The sequence below is a fragment of the Carassius carassius genome, chromosome 16, assembly GCF_963082965.1.
Source record: "Carassius carassius chromosome 16, fCarCar2.1, whole genome shotgun sequence".
Lineage (NCBI taxonomy): Eukaryota > Metazoa > Chordata > Actinopteri > Cypriniformes > Cyprinidae > Carassius > Carassius carassius.
Genome location: NC_081770.1, coordinates 29081958 through 29107965, shown reverse-complemented (window position 1 = coordinate 29107965; position 26008 = coordinate 29081958). Strand labels below are relative to the sequence as shown.

The 26008-nt window shown below is 34.8% G+C and overlaps 1 protein-coding gene across 2 annotated transcripts in view; it reads left to right on the top strand.

Moving 5' to 3' along the window:
* The window catches only part of LOC132160087 (metabotropic glutamate receptor 7-like), a 205469-nt gene that overhangs the window by 86093 nt on the left and 93368 nt on the right, over window positions 1-26008 (top strand). For both annotated transcript variants that reach the window (XM_059569796.1, XM_059569795.1), the window contains exons 3-5: window positions 5653-5788; window positions 6218-6372; window positions 23503-23640. In XM_059569796.1, the coding sequence (XP_059425779.1) occupies window positions 5653-5788; window positions 6218-6372; window positions 23503-23640 (429 nt within the window). The remainder of the gene's footprint in view (window positions 1-5652; window positions 5789-6217; window positions 6373-23502; window positions 23641-26008) is intronic.

Below are 26008 nucleotides of genomic sequence, written 5' to 3'. Positions count from 1 at the left end.
AATCAAGCATTTGTAGGTCACTCCAATTTGCCATGTTGGGAGAAATAAAGCACCATTGCATTTTGCGATGTAGGCCAAGAAAAAGCTGATATAAACAAGCCACAACCACCGAACACATATATAGTAGATAAATGATTCACAATTACAAGTGTTTTCATTTTTAATAGGTTGAGAATGGGCTTGCAGTTGTCATGGTTTTACTCCAGTAATTATTTCTCAGAGTAAATTTTTTTGGGGAGAAGAATAAAAACTCCAAAAAAGTCCAATATGATATAACAATAATTTATGAAACCGCTAAAAAATGTAATAGGCAACATGCAGAAATATTGTTTTGGACTGCAATAAAACTAAAAACTTAAGTAAGTTATAAGTTTTATTATTATATTTATGTATTTTTAATTACATTTTTATTTTAAATGTACTTTTTTATTGTCCTATTAAAATAAAAATCTTAATTTTAATGTATTATTATTATTACTTCTACTAAAATGATTTAATATTTTATAGTATTTATAAGATCTTATTTGATATTTGTAATTTATTTTAACATTTTAATTTACAAATGTATTTCATATTTAAATGATAATTTCCCAATCAAGATATTTATCTTGGACATTTGTGTAGTTAGTATATGATCTGTACGTTTGTTTTTGTTTTTCTTTTCAATTTGTTAAATGTAAAATACTTTGAGTAAACATGGATGAAAGCGGGAGTTCTTTGAGAAAGTGATTACGTCTCGTGGTTTGTCCTGGATTGCGCTGGTCATTTCAGACGTTGCGAGCTGAGGAACCAGCTCCAAGTCAGGCCACTGCAGTCTGTTAGTGATTGTCTCCAGCAGCGAAGAGTGACATCCGGCTTTATGGACGCGAATAACAGTACTGGCCTTGAGAAATGTCAGAGTCCTGCTACTAAAACTGGTTTTACTTGATCAGATCTCTTCACTTTTATCTCTTTGAGCTTGTCCTGTCAGCAGCACTTAAATTTAAAGTGAGCTCTGAGTTGAAAGCATGCATAGTTTTAAAACGAATATTAGTCCTGTAACCCAGCGCAGCTGTACTGGTTTATTCAGTAATGTTAGACAGTTAACCATTATAGATGTTAAATATGTAAAATTATTATTATTATTTAGTAATGTCTTGAAGTGCTTAATCGTTAATTGTAAAAAAAAAAAAAAAAAAAATCCAGCATTACACAACAAAACACCATTCAATACATAATAGTATGAACTACTACTACTACTACTAATAATAATAATAATAATAATAAATTAATAATTATTATTACTATTATTTTATACAACAACAACAATAATAATAATTATTATTATTATTATTATTGTTGTTGTTGTTGTTGTTACAATAGCCTTTTTTGCATATTTTTGTTTGGTTTTCATTTATTATGTGTGTTTTTTTTGTTTGTTATTTTAGTACTTCAGCTTTCACTTATTTCAGTTAATTGGCAAAGCAACATTTTTAAGTTTAACATTAATAATAATAATAATAATAATAATAATAATAATAATAGATTATTCTTCTTTCAACTAGCTGTGTTTCACACATTTTACCATGTTTATAACATTTCAAAGTATTCTACAGTTTTTCCCCCTCAGCATCAGCTCAGAAACGCACAGCTTTCGAAAAGCCAGAGTTACATGTTTGCAAATACTGATCAAATGTAGAGCTTGAATGAACTGTACTGTACATCACTTTAAATTCAAGCATCTGCCACATGTACATACGAATAAAGGCATTTGAAATCAGGTTTCAATAGAGTTTATGATATAGTAACAGGGATTTGAGTTAAGAAACTGTCCATAGGTATATTTCAAGACTGAAATTAGTGACAGAGATCTGCAGTGGTTTAACAATGATACATACCAACACACTTCAAAGTATCTCGACTGAGAAGAAAGCCAGCGTTGGTGAACAGTGTTTTACAAAAAACACAGACCGCCGTAAACAATGGCTGGATTACATTATAGAGATTTCATGGCGAGCTGTATAGGGAAAATACAGTCTGTATCCGCTTTGGTGATTCATGCCGCATACATTGTCAGCATGTATTGTGTATTTTTTTCGAGGCTTGTTGGGATTGAAACCCATGGCTAAGAGGGATTTAATTATAATTGGTGTCTGCAGGGCCTGTCCATGTCAATTTACAGTGACTCCTGCCATTTGGTGACATGCTTCTGGAAGATCCTAATTGGTCAGTTAACATTAGTTGACAGATCAATTAAATCGCATTAACTCAACTCGAAAGGCCGGAAAGATTCCGATTTTGGACTTCCTTTCATGGTATAGCCGTTTAATCTGATGGTACAGTACAGCAGGAAATGACAAATTATCAAAATCTAACTGACTTTAGTGCAGTATAACTCATTTCTATATTGTTTTCATCTAAATTTGGTTTTCCAGATTGAATCTGTTACACATATCAAATTGCTGAATTTGTAAAATGGTCAATCATTCTAATGAATCAGTCACTGAATCTGTCAACTTCACTGTTCTTTCTAATGATTCACATAAACTGATTTGCAAAAACAAAGATTAAGAAATCACACTTTATAATAAATAACTTATTTCACCTAAGTTTGTAGTCTGATAGGTAAAAAGAGAGGAAAATGGCAAATAAAACAATGACAATACTGAAAAATGAGTCAAATCTGATTAATGCAAAAATTAGTCGTGTGAGGTGCTTCTTTTAATCAATCCAGGTAAAAAAAAAAAAAAAAAAAATCAGTTACTCCACAGTTTTCAATTTGAATAATTTCAACGAATCAGTCAATGAATCTGTCAGTGATATAATTCCTTTTCATGATTCCCACAAACTGATTTGCAAAACAAAGATAAAGAAATCACACTTTATAATAAATAACTTATTTTACCTGAGTTTGAACAAATGGCTCACATAAATGGATTCTTTTAATCATTTGGTCAAAAATAATTTACATTTGAGTATATTCGAGTTAATTTCACCGGATCAATCACTGAATCTGTCAGTGTCGTTATTCTCTTTGGTGATTAGCATGAGCTGATTTGCACAACAAAGAGGAAAATCATATTTCATAATAAAATAATCTAATTTTAGCAGAGTTAAATGTTATTAGTCTAAATTGATGTAATCTAATGAGTTAAAAAGGCAGGAAAATGTTAAAGAAACATACCAAAAGACCACTCAAGTCTGATTCATGTATGATTCATATGAACTTTTGGTCAAAAAGTATCCTGTCATCCCAAGTTACTTTGTTTGAATGATTCCAATGAATCTGTTAGTGTCATTATCCTTATTCATGTTTCTTATAAACTGATTTGCAAAACAAATATAGATAAATCATATTTTAAAATAGAAGAATCTCAATTTACCCGAGTTGTAATTTGCAGTCTGGATTATTGTAAAGTTATAAATTATAAAGGTAGGAAAATAGTAAACAAAGAGCTGATTGAAAAGAATCATACCCCAAAATGGGAAAAGTCCAACGTTATCTCACTACCAATTCATACGTGTTTTAGGAGGTTGCTAACATACATACGATTTTGTACGTTTTGTCTAGACCCCAGTGACTGGTAGGTTTAGGGGCGGTGTTAGGAGTAGGTCATTATTACAAATTCATATGAATTGTGTAACTCATAAAATATGAACAATTTAGTGAAAATGGTAGGAATTTGCGTGACTGAGGTCATCCAAATTTGTATGAATTAGTCACCTCTTAAAATAGGTATGAATTACCATGTGATTGGGCTGAAAATTCAAAATTCAGTCAAAAAGAATCATATAATCCTTACATGATTCTACAAACTTTGCTTTGAATCATCCTGATGAATCACTCAATGAATCTATCAGTGACAATATATATATATATTTTTTTAAGATTCACACAAGCTGATGTGCAAAACAGGAAAAAAAATCCTACTTTGTAATAAAGAAATCTTTTTTACCTGACTTTACCTGAAGATTGTAGTCTGAATAAATGTAAAGTAATAAGTTAAAAAGGCGAGAAAATGCTGAATGAAAAGAAACATACTGCAAGACTGATTCAATGACTCAACTATATTTGCTTCTGCTTTTTCATATACTCTTTGAGTTAGCCTGTTTGAATCAATCTAACGAATCAGCCACTGATGTTGTTTCATGATTTTCATGAACTGATCTACAAAGCGTTTGGAATACAAAAGTGAACTTAGTGAGCAAAACTGTAAAGTACATTGGAAACCTAGACAGCATTATCATTTGAGCATGTGTTTTCACATTTGTGTGACAAAGCGCATTTGAATCGCAATGAACAACCCCTATTCTGACATTCATTCTGCTCTGTGGGATTTGTCTATCTCAGAATGGCAGCACAGTATGAGCTTCCCCAGTGAACATTCCCCGATAATGGGGAAAATTCCCATGGCTAAGTACACTGTGCAGTGAACGGGAACACAAGAGTGCGGCTGTGGGATTTCAGTGAGACAAACAGGGAGTGATGCCAAGTTCAGCGCCTCTCTTTCCAGAGCAGCCAGCATACTGAAGCAGCAGCCATGGGTTTATGTCGTATGTCTGTCCTTTTTTATCGCATTTCCGATCTTCTGATGCCACGCTCATAAAAGCGACTCTCCAGAGCAGCAGGCATTGGACTCAGATATCGACGCTGGTCATCTAATAAATCAACAGAGAGATTTGGAGTCTTCATCAACCTGCAAACTATAAAAAGATGAAGTTGTATTTCACTTTCGCTTACATCTTTACTAAACAGCGTGGAATTGTGATGTTCCTGAGCAGAGCGATCCTGTCCATCATGTTGAATTTAAATGGTGAATGTCTTGAAAATGGTTGGTAAGAAAGAGTGACATATTCCATTTCTGTCTAAATCAAAACCTGCAGAACTGTTGATGGATTTTGACAAATCCTAACACTTTTTCTTGGCAGGGCTGTTCAGGACGTTCCTATGTGATATTCATCATATTTGTGGGAAATAAATTCTTCTAGGTCAGGGGTCTTAAATAGACATTGGCCCAATTCTTGTGTCATTCTGGAAAGGTTGGTTTATGGTTTTAAAAATAGTAATAACCATTAGAGGATTTTCTGTGTAGGTTATATTTAGGTTGTCATAAAAATAACTCCCTTCAATGTTCTATGAAGGTTACTTTAGAATTATAGAAATACAACCTAAAAATCAACATTTTCTGTATATGTTATTTAAGTTGTCAATAAAAAAATAAAATAAAATAACCTGCAACATTCTGGAAAGGTTAGTGTCTGATTAGATAGATAATAGGTTCTCTTTAGATTGCAAATGCATAAATTAACCCTGCAAGTTTAATTTATGTTCGGAAAACTTTATTCCATTAAGGTTATAAAAATTAAATCCAAAGAAACAAATAAATAAATAAATAAATAAATTCTAATAATAACTCTGTAGGTTGTAATTAAATAAAGCCCTGAAATGTTCTGTTTTTGATCATAAAACTCAACAAAAAAAAAACCCCATTAAGGAATACTTTTTATACATCATCTATGGGTTTTCACAAAAACCTCCTAACAACATTCTGGAAAGATTAGTTTTTGGTTCCAAAAACAACTGAATGGGAACTGTATGCCAACCTTAAAGAAAAGTTCTTTGTTTTTGTTTTTTTGTTGTCACTCAAGGGTCTCTTTCTGTTCTTTCTGTAGGTGGAATCTGCATCGCTCAGTCCCTGAAGATCCCTCACGACCACAAGCCGGCTGATTTTGACAAGATTATCCGACAGCTCCTGGAGACCCGTCATGCCCGGGCGGTCATTATTTTTGCTTATGACGAAGACATTCGGTAAGCTGTTGACAGGAGAGAAAGAGAAAACGGAAATCGCAAGACAGAGCTAAAGAAAATTTAATTTTCAATCAATTAATTGCTCCCTTTCGAGCTCCAAAAATAACGACATAGAAAGTTCTCGAAGATAACAAGTCAATACTCTACTTGCCTGAAAGCTATTACTTAAATAAAACTCAAGGGTGCACTTCATGGCTTCATATCTTGTTTGCTGGATAAGCCCAGCCTCTTGGGGTATTGATTAATGTCATCAACATGTCATCATTCAAGCAAACCCATTGAAAATTGTTTTTTTTTTTGTATTTCATACACTACAACGATTCAATCTGGATGCTATTACAATCGCTAGCCCACATCTCCAGTGCTGTTAAAGAGTCACAAAGGGCTTCGAAGTCACGGTAATGGTTTCCTGTGTGGGAATGTTCGCAGGGGGATCCTTAACGCCAGCAAAAGAGCCGATCAAGTGGGCCATTTCCTGTGGATCGGGTCGGATAGCTGGGGGGCCAAGAACAGCCCTATTCAAGGCCTTGAGGACGCCGCCATCGGTGCCGTCACCATCCTGCCAAAAAGAGACTCTATTGAGGGTAAGATTGATCGTTTTTGGAGACGATTATGCTGATGGTTTTTAGGGAAAACCAAGTGTTTTGTGACTTTCACTGGCTTCATGTGGGTTCAGTGATTCAGATGATGGGGTGCTAAGACTTATTCTTCAAGTGTCAAATTTCTTGACACTCTTTTGAGAAACTGTGCTGTACATGTAGAGATGTTTCATCAACTACAGGCTCTTTGTGTTGATTTTAATTATTATTTTTACTGGCGTTTTTGTTATAAACTACCATTCAGACATTTGGGGTCGGTAAAGACTTTTAATTGTTTTGAAAGAAGATTCTTCTTTCTTTTCAAATTATTGAAAAATAAAATCTATATATTATTTAATTGTGTAAATTTTTGTTGCATAAAATGCTAGCTCTGTAATTAGCCTTAACATGACAAAATGAGTGGGAAGTTTTATTTAAAAAAAAAAATTAAACATTTCTTTCAGGTGTGGTCACATTAGCAACATTTTGGTGAAATTTCACAAGCAAAAAGAGCCATTATTCTATTATCAAGTGTAGATTCATCATTAACATGGAAATAACTTCCAAACCTAACTTTTTATAAGTCATAACTTCAAATCCGCATGACCAACTTATTCAGGAAATGTTTTGCCTGTGTTCAGATCTCCATGTTAAGTCCTATTGGAACAAAATTTTTGCAGAACAACTGAAATTGTGACCACTGGATATTTTAGATCAAAACAAACAAACTCTGTAAGTGTGCGTTCATTCCATAGGCCTAAAGTTGAAGAAACACCCGGTTTTTACTTGATCGCACAAGCGAAGTTCGTTTGCTGCTTGCAGCGTATTCCTGTTCAGAGTTGAATGGATGGAAGGAACATTACTCTAATAATAGAAAACCATCTCACTGGTGCCTTCGAAACTGTGTCACGTTTGATAGAGATGGTGCCTGGTGCTCGTGGAGACCGAACCGAGCACAACGGTGTCTGAAGGCTTCTGAGCCGATTCGTTTTGTTCACTGGAGATCGTGAACCCAGCCAGAGGCCTGGACACTCACTGACCCAGCTGGCACGCTTCTCCATCCAGCCCTGCCATGGGCTTCATCCAAGTGCCAGATAAATAAATGAAAGGCCCTGTGGTGTTATATTTTGTAGCGGACATAAACTAATGATATAAAGAGCCCTGTGGATGAAGGGGGCATGTATGGTGCAAAAAGAGAGATGGATTCTCTGTGGAGAGAAGGCCTTGAGGTCTTACACTCTCCATGACAAGGAAGCTTCCTGTTGTTGTCGCATTAAAGGACTTATTCAGCCATAAATGAAAGCTCTGTTATCTGTTTTACACGCGCTAATGTTTTAAAATATCTGTTTCTTTAGTGGCATTAGTTCAAATTCATTGGTGTCATATTTTATTTTAGCACAACTGTGAATAATTTGTGAGATTATTGGCAAATAATAGCTTAACATTAAATCTTTAATTTGATTCAAATCTATTATGCTACTTCACATCACACATGTCACTTGTAGTGTAGGTTTGTATAATGGTATACTGTAAAAACAACTTTTTTTCAATGAAATAAAAATAATGGAAATGTTTTGGCAACATAATAATAATAATAATAATAATAGTAGTAGTAAAACTACTAATACTTGAACTAAGGGTAAAATAAAAGCTAATACAAAATTCTATTTTAGTACTGATGATTATTTTTTGCTATTATAGTAAATATTAATATTGTTTTTTAATTTTTTTAGCTATCATAAGTTAAAGTTTATAAACTCAAGTTATTGTATTTTTAATGTTTTTTCTTTACTTTTAGTTTTTCTTTTGAGTGATTTACTTTATTTTAGTACTTCAATCTAAACTAAACTAAATGTTGCCTTATCAAATAGCGGAAGTAGCTTTTATTATTAACAAAATGTTATTATTTTAATTTATTGTTTTATTAAACTTTTAATATATTTAATTACATTATTTCGGTTAATGTTACTTTTATTTCAAGTAAAGTTTTATTTTTATATTCCTGTGTAGTCTTATCTAACAATAATAACCCTGTTCATTTCCTTTTTTTTATTTTTTATTATTTTTTTAATGACCTGACCAAATGATGACAGAATGTATAATCTGAGTGAAATATTTCACATAAATGCATAAAAACCCTATAGCAGAGTTTGAATGGTAGAGCAGATGTGTTCAAACATAATTGCTTTAATAAAAAAGTTTTCTGCAAAAAAAAAAAAAATTATACAGAAAAATCAACAATTTCCACCTTCCTATGTGTTTAAACAACTGGTTTTCCATTCCGGAAAATGTTATCCTTGATAATTTCATATTTACATCTTCACTCCTCCAACCAGCTAATCTGTGCGATGCAACTCTGCAAATCTAAATCGTGTCACACAGTGCAATGCATTTTCCAGGTATCCACGGGGTTATGATAGCATCTCTCAGCTTGCGCTTGCTTGCACTGTTGGCCATTTACTGATAAGTGCGTCGAGCAGTGCTTTGCCGGGTCGAGCAATTGCCCCTGCATTTCACAGCACTGATGGAACAATTTGAAAGGCACTTGTCAGGGAAAGCATCACACTTACAGCTTTATTGTGCTCTTTGAAAAAGACCTATGAAAACAATTGAATGTAGTATTGCCATGAGCTGCAGTCATATAGGGATGTTGTCTTTCCACAGGCACCTCGCGAGAAACTCGCAACTCCCTTTTCGTTTACCTTTCCCTTTTTGAAGTCAAACGATGTTGCCTTTCTGGATCGACATGAAGCTGGAAGCAATTCAGATGGGTGTCTTTGATCTAATGTGTGTGAGTGTTGGTGTACAGATACACAACCTGATGATCTGAAGTGTCTTGTTTTTATTTATGGCACACAGTAGACTAAACATGCCACCCTGACAAAACAATCTGTGATTTAACTAGACCTACTTCTAAAAATGTATATTTTGGCAGTTGCTTTTAACTTTGCCATGTTGTGACAACAAAAAATAACTTTTGAAATACAAAGACTTCAAGACGAAGAAGAAGCTTCTGCCAACCGGTTGCATCAGCAGTGGATTGAACGAATGTACAAGTGATAAGCGGTAATCCTCCTATAGCTAACACCCACTTAACTCCCTTTCAGCAAATCACTACTGGGCGAAAGTTACATCATCTGTTTAATATTCATGAGCCAAGCTGGTTTAAAATGTGTCCCCAGTTTTTTTGAGTTTGGGAAAATTAATGTATATCGTAAACATTTTGTTTATTTAAATATATGAACTGAATATATGTAAAATATGTAAATATAACTTTAAAAATTAGTTGTTTTTGTTAATCGAAAAAAGGTAATAAATAGTAGAATAAAATATTAGATGATGATAACTTCAACTTTAAAAACTTCAGTTAAAACTTAAAATAAAATAAAAATGTTACTTAAGTACAAAAATTACTAGAACAACATATGGTAAAATGATGAGTAAAACACAAGTAAAGCTCTTTTTTTAATAATAATACAATACATTTATAAATTATTATTTATATAAAAAATATAAATTATTATTTTATATAAATTATTTATAATAAATGCCCAATAGACTGTTACTGAAGCTTTTTCTCATAGCTGACATATTTAAGAAAGGCTTTTTGCCAAACAAGTTATGATTTTCCCGGATTATTCGAGGGAGATGCAAAGGAAGCGAGAATAATTCTCCCGCTGCAAGAAAGCCCTCCATGAGCACAAGATAAAGTTTGGCATGCTCTACCCTGCACTTCTGAAAATTTTCATCAATGGACAGAGTCCACGGGTGTTTGATTTCCCAGATAAAGCAATGGAATACATCGAGAGACGCTGAGGTACATGTCTGACACTCTGTTAGAACGTCATATGCGATCCGGGCACGTTATGGATGTGACTTGGAAACTACAAGATCTTGCTATGTCCGTACGCTCGGGAAAGTAACAGTATGTGAAGTAGTGGGTGTGATATGCGAGCTGGCCTCTGTTTTGTTATTTGGACATGGACAAATTACCGGCTTTGCATTTCATAAATCATTTAGAGGCTGATTTTTGAGATTTTTTGTTTGTTTTTTGTTTTTGTTTTTATAGCCAGGGCATGTAAGGCCAACAATTTTTTTATTTTTGTATAGAAATCCTTATGTTCTTCTTAATCTAATACCTGAACACAATTTTGTATATTATACTCAGGACGGTGGGTCTCCGGGCTGCCCCTGTTCCTTAAGTCATGGACCTAAGAGATTCACCTTTTTGTTTTATTTCAACAATGTTCCTTGTTCTATTGTTCTTTGTGTCAGACTGGTTTGCAGTCTGCTGGTTAGTGATATCGTTACTGGTTAATATTAAGTTTTTTTTTTCTTTTTCTTTTTTCTTGTAATTTATGTTGCACCATGGATCTTATGTTATAGAATGGCCACCTATCCTATTCTAAAATATATTAAGATTGCTCATGACAAGTAGTGGGAGGACATTATATTATTCAACTTGGAATGTGAATGGCCTAGGGTGTCCAATCAAAAGGAAGAAAATATTGGGACATCTGAAAACTAAAAAACAAGATGTAGTATTCTTGCAGGAAACATATTGTTGTCCACAAGAATCAGTTAAATTATGCAGGGACTGGGTAGGACATGTTTCATTTAGCGCTGGGTCATCTAAAAGTCGAGGAGTAGCTATATTAATTAACAAAAGCCTACAGTTCAGGCTCAGGAGGGAGGTTAAAGATGAGGAAGGCAGAATAATTATAATACTAGCAGAGATACAAGGACATGCTCTGATACTCGTCAATATATATGCACACAATGTTGATCACCCTAATTTTTTCATAGACTTAGAAAGTAAGTTGCATGATAATGGACAGTACCCCATAATTCTGGGAGGAGACTTCAATTTTGTCTTAGATCAAAATCCAAGATCCTTGATAGAAGTAAACCAACATTAAGTAGAATGCCTGATTCTGCCTTACTGGTTAAGAGAATGTGTTCATCTATGGGCCTAATAGATGTGTGGAGGTTGAACCACCCAACGGACAGAGACTATACTTTTTACTCAGGAGCCCACAAAGTTTATTCAAGAATAGATTTTTTTCTAATTTCCAGCTCCTTGCTACCTGCGACACTATCCTGTTTAATTGATAGCATTCTGCTGACAGACCGTGCCATGGTCAGACTACAAATTATCCCATATCAGGAAACGGAAAGATCACAGATGTGGCGTTTTAATTCATCTTTATTACAAGATGTAGGATTTAAGGAAGATCTTCGAGCCCAGATTAGGTTATATTTGGAGACCAATGTACCCACAGCCCCCTCTGCCATAGTGGCTTGGGAGGCCATGAAGGCCTTTTTAAGGGGATTTATTATTCAATATTCTTCTTATAAGAAGAAGGTCAATGCTGCTAAACTTACAGATTTGGAAAGGAGAATTAAGAACACTGAAGCTAAATTTAAAAGGAATATATCTGAACCTATTTTAAAAGAATTGACTCACCTTAAATATGAATATAATATTATAATATCCAAAAAAAACGGAATATCTTCTGTTCAGGGCCAGGCAGACTATTTTTGAATCTGGGGATAAAGCAGGGAAATTTTTGGCTAGGTACATTAAACAAAAAAAATTGCAAATCTTCGGTAGCAGCAGTGATGGCTGAGGATGGAAGCCTGGTAACCAAATCTAGGGAAATAAATGATGTATTTAAGAAATTTTATATAAATCTTTACACATCTGAAAACAATGCCACAGACAAAGAGATAATGTCATTTCTTAACAAATTAAACCTTCCTAAGTTGAGTGTATCACAACAGGAGGACTTAGATTTACCTATTAGTTCACAGGAGATACTTGATGCAATTAAGACCCTACCATCAGGTAAATCCCCAGGCCAAGACGGGTTTACAGCAGAAGTTTTTAAATGCTATACAGAAGACTTATTACCATTATTTGAAAATATGCTTGCAGAAGCATTTAAATCTGGCAAATTACCCTCCTCCTTAAACCAAGCAATTATCTCTCTTATACTTAAAAAAAAGGACCCGACTGACTGTAAAAGCTATCGTCCAATAAGCTTAATATCTGTGGATTGTAGACTTGTATCTAAAATACTTGCAAATAGATTGGATAAAACACTTGGGTCACTTATCCACCCTGATCAAGTGGGCTTTATTAAACGGAGAAATTCTTCTGATAATGTGAGATGCCTTATAAATATTATGTGGTCGGTGCGGGACTCCAACGATCCAACAGCAGCTATCTTACTCGACGCTGAGAAAGCGTTTGATAGGCTAGAATGAAGGTATATGTTTCATACGCTTAAAACATTCGGTTTTGGTCAATCTTTTCTCAGATGGATAGATATTCTTTACAAAGACCCACAGGCCGCAGTGAGAACAAATGGTTTGATTTCCTCTTATTTCACACTTCATAGAGGCACCCGGCAGGGCTCTGCATTATCGCCAGGGCTTTTCTGTCTAGCTCTTGAGCCTCTTGCGGCAGCCATTCGCAAGAATCAGAATATTCAGGGAGTTAAAATTAATGAGTCTACACATAAGCTCCTGCTTTACGCGGACGACATCTTGTAGCTTGCTTCGGACCCAGCAAGATCAGTCCCAGCATTATTGGACGTTATTGAATCGTTCTCCAAGATATCAGGGTATAAAGTCAACTGGTCCAAGTCAGAGGCCCTTCCATTGACGTTATACTGTCCAAGAACTTTATTTCAGGCGGAGCTGTTTCAGTGGCCTAGTGAAGGCATAACATATCTTGGTATTCTCTTTCCTCACCAAATTGATAAAATAATCGAAAAGAGTTTGAATCCACTCTTTAATAAAATTTCATTAGATACAGACAGATGGTCACCTCTATTTTTATCATTATGGGGAAAGGTCAACGTCCTGAAGATGAATTGTATCCCGAGGTTGAATTATTTGCTGCAATGCCTGCCTATTACAATACCCCAAAAATACTTTAAAAGATTCGATCAAATTTGCAAAAAGTTCTTATGGAATGGTAAACGCGCAAGGATAAAATTAGAAAGGCTACAGGTGCGAATCTATAAGGGTGGCATGGGCCTCCCCAAACTAGCCCTGTATCATTATGCCTTCTGCTTGAGACATATAGCTCAGTGGACACTGCCACCTGAGAGAGCTCCTCCCTGGTTTGAGATTGAACAGAGATTATTCTCACCACTTTCCTCTATAAATGCTTTGTCTAGCAATATACCATCCAAATTAAAATCTCACCCCATCATATCCAACCTCTGTAATGTGTAGAAGAAGTTTTCTCAAGCTTTTAATATTAATGTTTATCTTAATTCTGAATCCTGTATTTGGAATGATCCAACCTTACATATTAATAAACATTCTATTCTATGGAAAGATTGGGTAGAAAAAGGAATTATTACACTTGCAAACTTGTATGAGGGGGATAATATAAAATCATTTGAAAGGTTAGCAGGTGAATACAATTTGTCCAGAAATAATTTCTGGAAGTATCTTCAAATGTGTCACCTGCTAATTGCTGTCATAGGGAAAGGAATAGAACCTCAGCAGTCAAACCTTCTTTCTCAGACTACGAAAATAATGGGTTTGGGGCATGAAGCTGCTATCTTTTAAGCAATGTTATTTCAACAGACAGTTACCATATCTTATGCAACAATGTTAACTTGGTCGGCAGATTTGAACATTCATGTTACACATAAAGAATTGGATCGTATCTGTGAAAATATTAAGAGGGTTTCAAGAGACATTAAAATTAGACTAATCCAGTTTAAGATTCTTAATCGATTTTACTGGACTCCGACTCGGCTGTTTAAGCTGAAGCTGAGAGATAATGCAGACTGCTGGAAGTGCTGTAGTTCAGAAGGGTCTCTTTTTCATTTGCTCTGGGAATGTCCCATGATTCAGAATTTTTGGCTAAAGATTCATGACCGCATTGAAAATATTACCCGGACTGGTCTGGAGTTCTGTCCGAGGTTGTATGTTTTAAATGATCCACAGATGACATCGAACTGCGGAGCAGCGGACTTTATTCAGACTAGTATAATGGTAGGAAAACAAATAATAATGAGAAACTGGAAGAACCCAGGGGAGCCCTCTTTCCAGGAGTGGAGTACGGAATTGGCAAAAGTGGCATCATACGAAAAAATTTATTTCAATATTAATGATAGGACAGAAAAATATGTGGCGAAATGGGGAAAATATGTGCAATATATTGCTACTAGATGAGAATGTGGTGCCTGTTGAAAAATGTATATTTGATTTTTTTTTTTTTTTGTATGATTTTTATTATTTCTTTTTGTTTATTTTTATTTATTTGTGTACATTTAAAATATATCATCACTATCGATACATGTTAAGATGTCAATTGTGAAGTTGACTACAATGTTGATTTTATTGTAAAAGTGATGTTTGAAAACTTAATAAAATACTAATTATAAAAAAAAGAAAGGCTTTTTGAGTCAATTTATGTTTCATCCTACAGAAATATGATCTAATTACTGTATATCTAAATTACTATACATATGCCATTACTAAAGTATATGTCATTGCTAAAGTATTCTGATGTTTTATTTAAAGTAATTTGCTATTTAGTTTGTACAGCGGGGGGGGGGGGGTGTCAAACCAGTTTTCAACTGTTTCCTAACGCACTAAACAAGAAATTTTGAAGTAGATAAACTGAACTAGTATTTGCTTGTAAAACATAGAAATAATCTCAGTTTTGCAACTTTGAAAAAAAATATTTTATTACAATGTAGGGTGTAACTAGCTAGATGCCCAAATAATTACCCTTAAATAGTAATAATGATTATAGCCTATTAGGAAACACTACTAATATTTCACACCTGTGGTCCTCGGACAGAAGCAATCTATTATGATCTTTATAACCTTGTTTTTAATCCATCCTCATAAAATAAGGAAAAGTCAAACAGCTTGAGGCCTTTCAAACCCCAAACAAAACCTGAGGGTGAAGTTAATTTCTCATCTTTACTTGAATTATTATGAAACCATCTTGGGCTAAAAGAGCCCATAGCTGTGTGGTGCAATAGCTACTCGATCACCAGTCAGGTAACCCGTGCTGAAATCTAGCTGGCAGACTGTCAGCAAAGATATCTCTTCAGGAACAGCCCAAGTGCTCCAATGTGATGAGCACTTAGGGAATGGCCTAGAGATGCTAGAGTGTGATGCAAGGATAATCATAGGAATGTCAGTCCTGCCGTATAGCTACTAGACTATAAAATGCTTTTAAAGATGAGTTTTTCATTTGCAGTAGCTGTTGGGATCTGTTTAACCAATGGTTTTTAACTGGGGTTTTGCATCAGAACCCAAAATTACCAAGTGAACCTACACATTGGAAAACTGTAACCTGTATTTAATGTAGTCTGGTGTCGTATTTTCTTTTACCATGCAAGGCTTTATCCACAGTTTTTAAAGATCCATCACACAACCTTCAACATCTTGGTACTTTTGCTAGCTTCTACCAAATGAATGAGTAAATAAATTGATGAAATAGCTTTGAGAGGAACCTTTGACATTTAAAATGTCATGGAAAATGTCAAATGTGCATGGAAAAAATACATATAACCGCAAATTAAGAATTTGCTTCCACAACTTATTTATTCGTGGCCATGTGTTATGGCTGTATTAACTTGTTTGCTCATTTGGGTTAAATCATGGTAAGTTGCACTAATTCATTGCCTTGTTGTGGCCACATTGTACTTATTAGTTATATCATGACCATGTTGTACTAATCTGTTCATTGTTTTATTAAATCATGGTCAAATAGCATAAATTGGTTTCATTATCTTAGTAAATTTGTTCTTTAATTTTAGTAAATCATGGCCACGTTTCATTAATTTGTTCCATTGTTTTAGTACATTGCGGTCGCATTTCATTAATTTGTTGATTTGTTTGAGTAAATCATGGTCATATTTCTCTATTTAGTTTCAGTATTTTAGTAAATTCATTTCCCCATTTTAGTAAATTGTGGCTACATTTCACTATTTTGTTTAATAATTTCAGTAAATTAATTCCCTCATTTTAATAAATTGTGGTTGCACTAATTTATTGCTTTTTTTAGTAAATCATGATAACGGTGCACTAATTTCGTCCATCATTTTAGTAAAAAGTTGTCATGTTCCTTAATTCATAATTAATTTCATAGTTATATTAAATTGTGGTCACTTTACACTAATTTGTTTATTCACTTTAGTAAATTGTGGCCATGTTTCACTAATTTGTTCTCTTTTTTTCAGTAAATTGTGGCTAGGTTTCACTAAATGGTTCCCTTGTTTTACTAAATCATGGCAATGTTTCACTCAATTTGCCCTTTGTTATAAATAATGGTCAAGTTTCACTGATTTGTTCCATTGTTTTAGTAAATCATCAAAATTAACCTATTTGTTACCTTGTTTTAATACATTTGTTATCACGTTTCTCTATTTTATTCCCTGATTTTAGCTAATCATGGTTATGTTTCACTAATTTGTTATGTCATAGTAAATCATGGAAATGTTCTTCATTTGAGGCCATGTTGTAGTTAAATGGGCCATGATTTTTCAATACAACGAAAGAACTAAGTAAATTGTCTCCACATTGGAGTAATTAGTCACGGAAACAATTTCTGAAAAAGATTGTCAGTTTAGCATTTGTATTATTATTATCAGAGCAAACTTGTAATGAGTCATTGAATCGTGACTCACCAATCTAAAATCACCTGCAACAAAACTAACTTCTCCAACATCAAACGTTCTCCACCTGCTGTTACTCGGACGTTAGCATATGAGCTAGCAGGAATCTGACATTCTTGGCCCAGTCTGTAATTGGATCAAACTGTGCACAAAGCGGGTCCTCTCTGCTTTATCATGTGGCATTTCAGTCTCTTGGTTTAGTTTTAATTTGGCCATTAGGCTCACAGCTGGTGGCCAGGCCTCTGCTGTGACCTCCGACTGGGTTTGTTTGTTTGGGTGCATATTGTGTTATGTAGTAGATGGCTCTCTAACAGTAGGGGACCTGGAATTGTCTCTCCAGGATTTCTGATTATGACCCTAAACTCACATTGACAACCCTTTCACCATCACCACCATTACAAGAGCGAGGTTGAAAGGATTGGGTCCATTGCCGATTATGCTTGCTTTGATGGGAACACTTAACTCATATTGACTAATGGTGGGGATTTTGTGATTCTCGTGTTGTAAAATTACATATTGAAGCATGAATTTTGGGTGGGATTTATTGATTGGCTTCTCTCCTTTTTTGAATAGCCAATAGCATTTAGTTTACATCACAGCTATGAACTGTAATTTGCTATGCCATTCTAAAACACAACGTTTCTCATCAAATCTCATTACATTCAGTTAGGAATAACATGATTCATATTTTCAACTCAAAGTGTCCATAAACGCTATTTGAGGTGGAAATGGTAATTATTTTTTTAAATAACTTTTTTTTATCTTTCTAAATAAAAGTAAATCTTCCACAGTTTTTTAAGTGTTTTATGCTAAATAATAATATTGTCTACTGTTAGAACTACACTTGCATAACAAGTGGGTCTTTAACCACAAGAGGTCAACAGTATTTATGACACAATGAGAGATATGGGACTGTGTTATTTTCTGACCCAGTTATATTGTATTCTATAAGTTAAATCTACTGCAGGGCTGTTAAGTGTTACATCTCAGGGTGATTTATTTTATATATTTTCAGCTGAAACTGAATAATTAAGAGAGTTGAGGTTTCAATAATTCATGTCGAAAACCAGTTTTGCTCTAAATCAAATGAGCAGTGATAAACAAGTATTAACTATGAAGATAAATAAACATACAAACAAAATTTAGTTTTTGACATCAATTCACCACAAGCTTCATTTTTTATGTTTATGTAGCCTATTACGCACAACATAATCACAATTCAGCATGCAAAAATTATTTATTTTTATATACTTGTATTATTATTATTATTATTATTATTATCAATGCTGAAAACATTTGTGCTGATTCATATTTATTGTGTAAACAATACAAAAGTAAAATTCTGTACAAATTTCATCCTTGCTAAAAACAAAAAAAACAAAAACAAAATAATAATAATAAATCATAAATATATATTTTTTAGTAAATATATAATGTAAATTAATTTAAAAAATCCCACTGACCCAACATTTTTATCATAGTATATTTAGTACATTCAAGTTATTTTATTTTATTTTATTTTATTTTTTTAGCAGTCTGCAAAATAAAAGAAGAAAAAAAGTTTAAATGGATTCTCCAAGTTAAGTGATTTAAGATTTCATTACAGAAGTTTAATACTTAGAACAAACCTTAATCAAAATGTGTGAGGAATATCAATATCCCAGTGCTTTCCAAGCACTAATAAAAAACTGATAAAACAAAGTAGAAATGTAGATTGCAGCATTGACATGTTCGGTTTAATGGCCTGTTTCTGAATATAATGGAAGCATTCAACATTTCTTCCACACTTGGTTGAATCAGTGCTGAACAGAACATTTTAGCCTTTAAAGAAAAGTCAGTCTTTCATACTTGTTTTCAGATTTACTACATATATTAATATAAACTTATTATTATTATACATTTTTTTCTTTTGTGAATGACACCATTCAAATGATTTGGTAAGCAAGCAGTTTTCCAAGAAAACAGAAGCTTATTTCCTTATTTTTCTCATTTGTCTGACAAAAACCGCCACTGAAATTATGCAGGCATGATGCTCATCTAAATTATTATCTCTTTTCTCACCACCTCCCCTAAAGACTTGTTTTAGCAGAATCGATCTGAAGTTGTCAGCCCCCATCTGTCTGGAGCTCAATACAGAGATGGAGACAAATTGCGAGTGCGTTAGCCGCTTGCGCTCCGCAACAACGTTATATCAGCCGCTCGGAGACACTCGAAGTAGAGTGACAGCTTGGAGTGTGATGCTTGTTGATTTGGAGATCAGTTCGGTTTGCCTTTTCCCCCAACAGGCTCTGAGCAACGTTTAACCTCAGACGTCCATAAAATCACAGCAAGAGGCGAAGATCCAGCGTGGCACTCGAGACTCGGGCACTTTATTTGAAGCATCGTCAGCGCTACCGATTGTCACCTGAGGTTTCTTGCATGGCTTGATGCCACAAGTTAGGATCTCTGGCTGGAACGGGTTTTCTTGAGGCCTTGGGATGTCTAAAAACTTGTGTGTAATGTTTTATAAAGCGGTTGAGGATGGGCGAGGGAAAGCTTCTCATTTGCTTGCAGGGTTCCCATGACGATGGATTGGCCGTGGGTTGTGAAGTCAGGAGGAAACGGCGTAGGCCTGTCTGAATTAATCTTCCGTGGTGATGCCTGTTGAAAAGCTGGAAAGACACATGCGACTGCCTACATGCGCTTTAAAGGAACGCATGCTGGTCTTCGGTCTTTTCGGTTTAAATGTGTGCCCTCGGGAGGAATATATATATTCATAATTGTGTATATTTCCTACATAGATGTGCTAGTTTGTGTCACGATGGATCTACAGTCTCTCTTTCCATAAATTATCTATTTCCGTAAACGTAACATTTTGATCACCTTATTGTGGCTTATTTATATATAAACAAAAAGTAATTTCTGAAATTAAAAGAATAGTTATGTTTTGCATTGTTCTTTTAATCCTTTTAAATGTCTAAAATGATGCCGCAGATTTTACTGTAATATTCAATGGATATATATATTTATATAAAAATTACTCCTTTACTCAGAGAACTTAGTAAGATTAATAATGAATGTGACGCTACACTTTAATGGAAGATTGCAAACTGTTTCCCCATCATTTTTTCATGTCTAGTGCTTTATTGAATGACTTCATGTCAAACCTAATCCTGCCTATGGCTTTTGCCTAATATACATTATAGTGAGTTCAAAAGTCTTATTTTAGATATATTGTTAATATACATAAAACGGTTACATAATTGGATTTCAAGGTCAGTTCCTGAATTGCACCATGGAGGAGGTTCACGGACTGCCTGTTAATTCCTCCGCAAACAGAGCAGCTGCTGAATGCTTTTAACAAAAGGTGAAGCTCTGAGCTTTGTCCTCCAGACACGGAGAAAATGACACCCACAGGCCTTTGGGAGTTTCTTGTGTACAAGGCTTGTGTACAAATAAGCTGCAATTAGCAGAATTTATGAGCTAGCTTGCAAACCTGCTGAGGATCCATTTCTGAGTTGACTACGCCTGTGGAGTGATGTGTAGAGCACATTTGGTCTAGGTCATCTGACAAATAAACCAAAAACATGCATCAATCAGCCTATAAGGAATAATTTAGATGTTAAGGCTACAGAACATAAACTGCAAAGTTTTTGAGCTCAGGTCAGTATGTTTTCGTGATTAAGAAAGCTGTGGTTTATTCATAAAACATGAGCAGAACAAATTTAATTGTAATTTGTCCATAAAATCATTTACGATGCAAAGTTTTATGTTAGAATGGTTTAATGAACTACTTGCAATTCGATCTGCTTGGCTTCCTGATCATGACTCTTTCAGCATTATATGTCATTTGTAAACAAAACAAATGTCTGATAAATGTTTACATTGTTTACATGTAACTATTTTTAAATGGTTAACAAGGTAAAAAGTTTTACAACCTATTTACGAACACAGAAATTCATTCCTCTCATTGTTTTTTTTTCAGGTGGTTGATACAAACTATTCTTGCATCCGTTGTAGTATAGCTGTAGTTCTTACTTGTGGCACTCATGCGGGAATTGTGGGTTTGAATCTGGCTTGCAACAGTCCACTGTTATATTCTGTCTTCTTTTCCTCTTTCAAAATAATTAATTTGTGTAATTATTATTATTGTGAACTTTATTGCATTTATTAGCGTTAAATGCTATTATTGCATTAAATTGCCACACAAATCATTCATAAAGACTTGTTTGCTATATAAGAAAGAATTCATGCTATATATACACCGAGGCATTTGTTTTGCTAATGTTCCATGAGAAAGGCTCACTATGTGCGAAGAGAGAGGAGCCACAGTCTAGCAGTTGCTGCACACTTGTGATGCTCATATGGGAAAAGTGAGTTCGAATCTGGCTCGCAACTGATTTCCAGATAAAGAACATTCCCATTCTCTCTTTGCATACTCTGTCCTTGATGAACTAAACAAATAACTAGATAATTTATTTGTAGAGCTTTATTTAATTGCTTTCAACAGAAAAGCATTGCTTTGAATTGGTTCACTGATCATTCATAATATCATTCTTATTTCAGTTGTTTGCACAAGAATTCATGCAATGAATACAGACATTTGTTTAGCTCATGTGTCATGAAAGAGGCTCACTGTGTGTACTGAGTTAGTACACAACCTAGCAGTTGCTGCATGTTCTTGGTGCTCGATTGGGAAAAGTGGGCTGGAATCTGAGTTCTGAGTTCTTGTCTACTGAAAGTTAAATGTGGAAAGATATTTCATCAGCCAAACAATCGATATGTTGTTAAACAACAGTACAATCCACTGAACACCCTGTACTTCTGTCCTTCACAGCTTCGTTTTCTTTCCTGTAATAAATTAAATATGGCGCTACCCTGACTGAAGTCAGTAAGTGCTTCAAAAAAAGTTTGGTGGTGTAAGCGACTTGCTTGTTCTAGCAGCCTTTTGAGTATATTGGGCAAATCTCGATTCATCCCATCACAGGAGAAGTGACTGACTTCACCACCAGACTCCAGCCCTCAACATGCCGACTCAGGGCATGGATCTTGGGAGCCACAGATAGACTGAATGCTTACTCAGACTCGAGAGTATGCAATGCCCAAGTGTGCATTAAACACTTCAGCTGCATTTGTTGACTGGCTTAGGGCAGCTCTGCTGTAGCAGCTTAATGATAACACCTTATCTCTTTCTTAACACTTATTTTCTAGTGGGCAAGATGGACCCGGACTCACTTCCTTTGCAGTCTGCCTAGTGGAAGAAAACAAAGTTTAAATGAGCTATCACTATGTAAGGTTAGCCGATGCCTGTGGCAAAATTAAATGTTCTGCTGACCTTTGTCCTTGTAGCTACATTGTGGATGAAAGCCTCATTACGCCAAAAACCTATTTAGATGAGGCATGTTATTAGCCTTGATGGCAGACAACAAGGACAGACTCAAAAGACTCTTCAGGATCCGGATTGATAAATGTTATTGTTTGTCTGCTGATGGCAAACTGTCTGATTAAATGCTAAGCTGCCTCGTGCAAAGAATGTCAAGTAAGGATGCTAATGATTTTGTAAGGGATGCAGAACTTTTGCCACACAAAAGTTTGGACCAAGACTGATCAGGCAACAATAGTAACTTCTCTAAAAAAAATGTTCATATGCTATACCTGAGAATTAATTGCACAGAGAATCTCGTTAAACTAGTTACTAGTTAAACCTGCATACTAGCATTACATTAGAAAGAAGAGGAAGAAAACATTCTCAGAACAATTTCTAACATTCTGTCAAACTTCTCTCAAAGTTATGGACAAATGTTATTTTCAGCGATGAAAAAATACCAAATGTTCTTTCAGTGATGTTAGTAGAATGTTTGTTCAAAGTTATGTGATCTTTAATTATGTTCTCAAAACATTAGCACAAAGACATCAATGTTGGTAAATTTTGGTAATTGAGCAGGCCCTGGTAGTCACTGACCTTCACAATACTTTTTTCATACAATGGAATTCAATGGCTACCGGCAACTATTTAGTTACCAACATTCTTTAACCTATCTTCTTTTGTGTTTTATTGTGTGAAAATGCACAAATGAGATTGTAATTCATAGAAATTGGCCACCCATTAATCAAAACATAAAATAGTTATTAATTACCATTCAAATATGTTATAAATGCCAACAAACTTGGCAATGTTTGTCCATTATCAGTACATATTGTGTATATGGCTATATTTACATTTATGCATTTAGAAAATGATTTTTACCAGTACGTGTGTTACCTGGGACGTGAACCCACAACCTTTTGCGCTGCTAATGGAATGCTCTACCACTAAGCCACGGGAACTGGCTAGATGCATCTGTGTAGATGTACAGTAGTCTATATCTTCTGGGTAGACGTAGCTTGTTTTTTTGGTAGCGTATCAATAGTCAAGACAAATGAACTTTGCTTTTCAGGTAAGGTTACAGATTATCTGATGCTATCGCTAATGAAGGTATGTTTTTCTGTTCAGGTTTCGACACCTACTTCATGTCACGCACGCTGGAGAACAACAGGAGAAACGTCTGGTTCGCTGAGTTCTGGGAGGAGAACTTCAATTGCAAGCTCATGAGTTCCTCCAAGAAAGAAGACACTAGCAGAAAGTGCACAGGTAAAGTGTAACAGCTAAATTTTATATAAAAACACCTCATGTTAAGACATTTTTTATTTTATTTTATGTTTTACTGGGAGTTGATGATATGTGCCATCTTAACTGAAAACCTAGCTGAAAAAGCTGGTAAACATACAGTCCTTTGATGCTTGGTAACTGGTCTAAGTTGATCTTTAGCACAATTAGCAACAACAAGCCAACTACTAGCTGGTCATACAGTACATGTTTAAGGTGGTCAGACTGGTTCATGGTAACTGGTTGTCTGCCTAATGGCCCGCTTGGACCAGTTAATAACCAGCTTAAACCAGCTAGTAACCAGATATAGTGTTCATAAATGAAGCAACTAGCTTTAGCTGGATTTTTCAGCAGGGAATTATAAACATGCCAGTCTATGGCAGACACTTGCTGCTGTTATTGAAAAAAAATATGAAAGTTATCATAGTTATCATATATTTTTTTTGTTTTTTTTTTGGCTAAACCTGAAGAACCGTCAGGCTCATTGACTCCAGCTTATTAGCACTGTGTTTCTGAATACAAAGCACATTCTCCACCGTAACAGAGCTCTCAATTACATAAGCTTCCCTCAGCTCATCATGGCTAGTTCAGGCTGACAGGTTCCCAATTCCCAGTCAGCTACAAGACAGAGTACACGTGCATCTAGATTGTCAACAAAATCTTGGGAATATTCATAACCGAATACCATAAGCATCCATTCAAGGTTGTTTTCCTCTCTTATCGTTAATATTTTCGGTGAAGCTTTGAACACAATAATCCAGGATCGAGTAGAACATTACAGTTTTAAGCAATGATATGCATAATTACTGAAGTACTATTTCTAAGTCATGAAATTATTTTGAAATTTTGTATGCTTGTATTTTGCCTTTTAGCCTGTGGTAAAGTCAATAAAAGCACAAGGGGTAAACACTCTAGAGTATCGAGAGTAATTAATGTAGGAATCAATACTATTGACTACGTGCTAACGAAATAAAAAGCAAGACCAAGAAATTGTTACCCAGAATTGTTCTGTATTGCATAATCTGTCCGTTCACATTTCTCTGATGAATATGATGCTTGTCCAGATATATTTATTGATATCTGAACCAATTAAAATGGTGACTACTCAGTTATTTGACTAATGACATCCACAACTGTCACATAGGAAAACAGAGGACAGCATACAGCAACTAGTTTTGCTTCAGGATAGATTTTACAGTGATGATCCCAATGCTGTACAAAAACTCTTTATTGCACAAAATTGAATTTAACTTGTTTGATGCTCTCCACAGCTATTAATTCACTACATAAAACACCAAAGAGAAAGGTGGTCTAGCAGCTCTAATAAGCTTAGCCGAAATTGTCTACCAAGTCAAAATGAGGTCCACTAGATGGTACTTGAGGTTTTCAGCTATTTAAACCACAACGGACCAACATACATCAGGTAGAAACTATGTGACTGCCGCCTACACCTTACATCAAGTTGGTAGTAACATAGCACCAGGCTCAGACGGACTGCCGACTCGCCCACAGATCGCCCACAGTCTGTTCGCGAACCGTCTGATGCACATCGCACAAAGATGGCAAGAACAGACTGAAAAACTCTAGCCTAGTCTTGTTTTTTAGTGTGCAGGTTAAAGTCATTTAGTGATTTCAATGGAGGGGAAAACGACCAAAAAAATTGTGATTTGGAAAGTTTTGAGTAACAGTTGAGCAAGTTTTGTTTCGTAGCAACCCTATTAACTACCTATATCTATATATATATACTGTACTTTTTTTTTCATCAACTAAACAGCATCTAAAAACATAATTATTTGTTTTTATTTTTTTCTGTCTCAACCTTTCTTTGCCGAGTGGCCAGTGTTTGCCTGAAATAAGTTGAAATACAAGAAGCCATAAAAATACACTTGCCCATCTTTTCGCATTTCAAATAAAATCTGCCAAATGACGGTTCTTAAAAAAAAAAAAAATCTAATTTCTTGCATGTTACATTGGCATTCACACAGCAGCAGAACAATACATATGTTTGTACATTCATTCCCTAATGCAACCATGAACCACACATTTGTCTTTTTTTTCTATAAAACAAAAACATCTTTAAAACAAGATTTTTACTTTAAAGTGCCAAGCTGTTAGACAATTACTGCCTGTTCACACAAAAGTGGATAACTAAAATGCTAAAGATATAGTTTTTAAAATTGTTGTAAAAATGTAAAAAAAAAAAAAAATTAACAGAGTCCACATCACAACTATATCACTAACGGTACACATAACGGAACAATATTGTTGGAATCATTTTCAGTGCACACTAATTGCATAATAATTGTGTGGATGAAGCATCACTTAATGTTATTTATTGTTTATTTGTGATTCT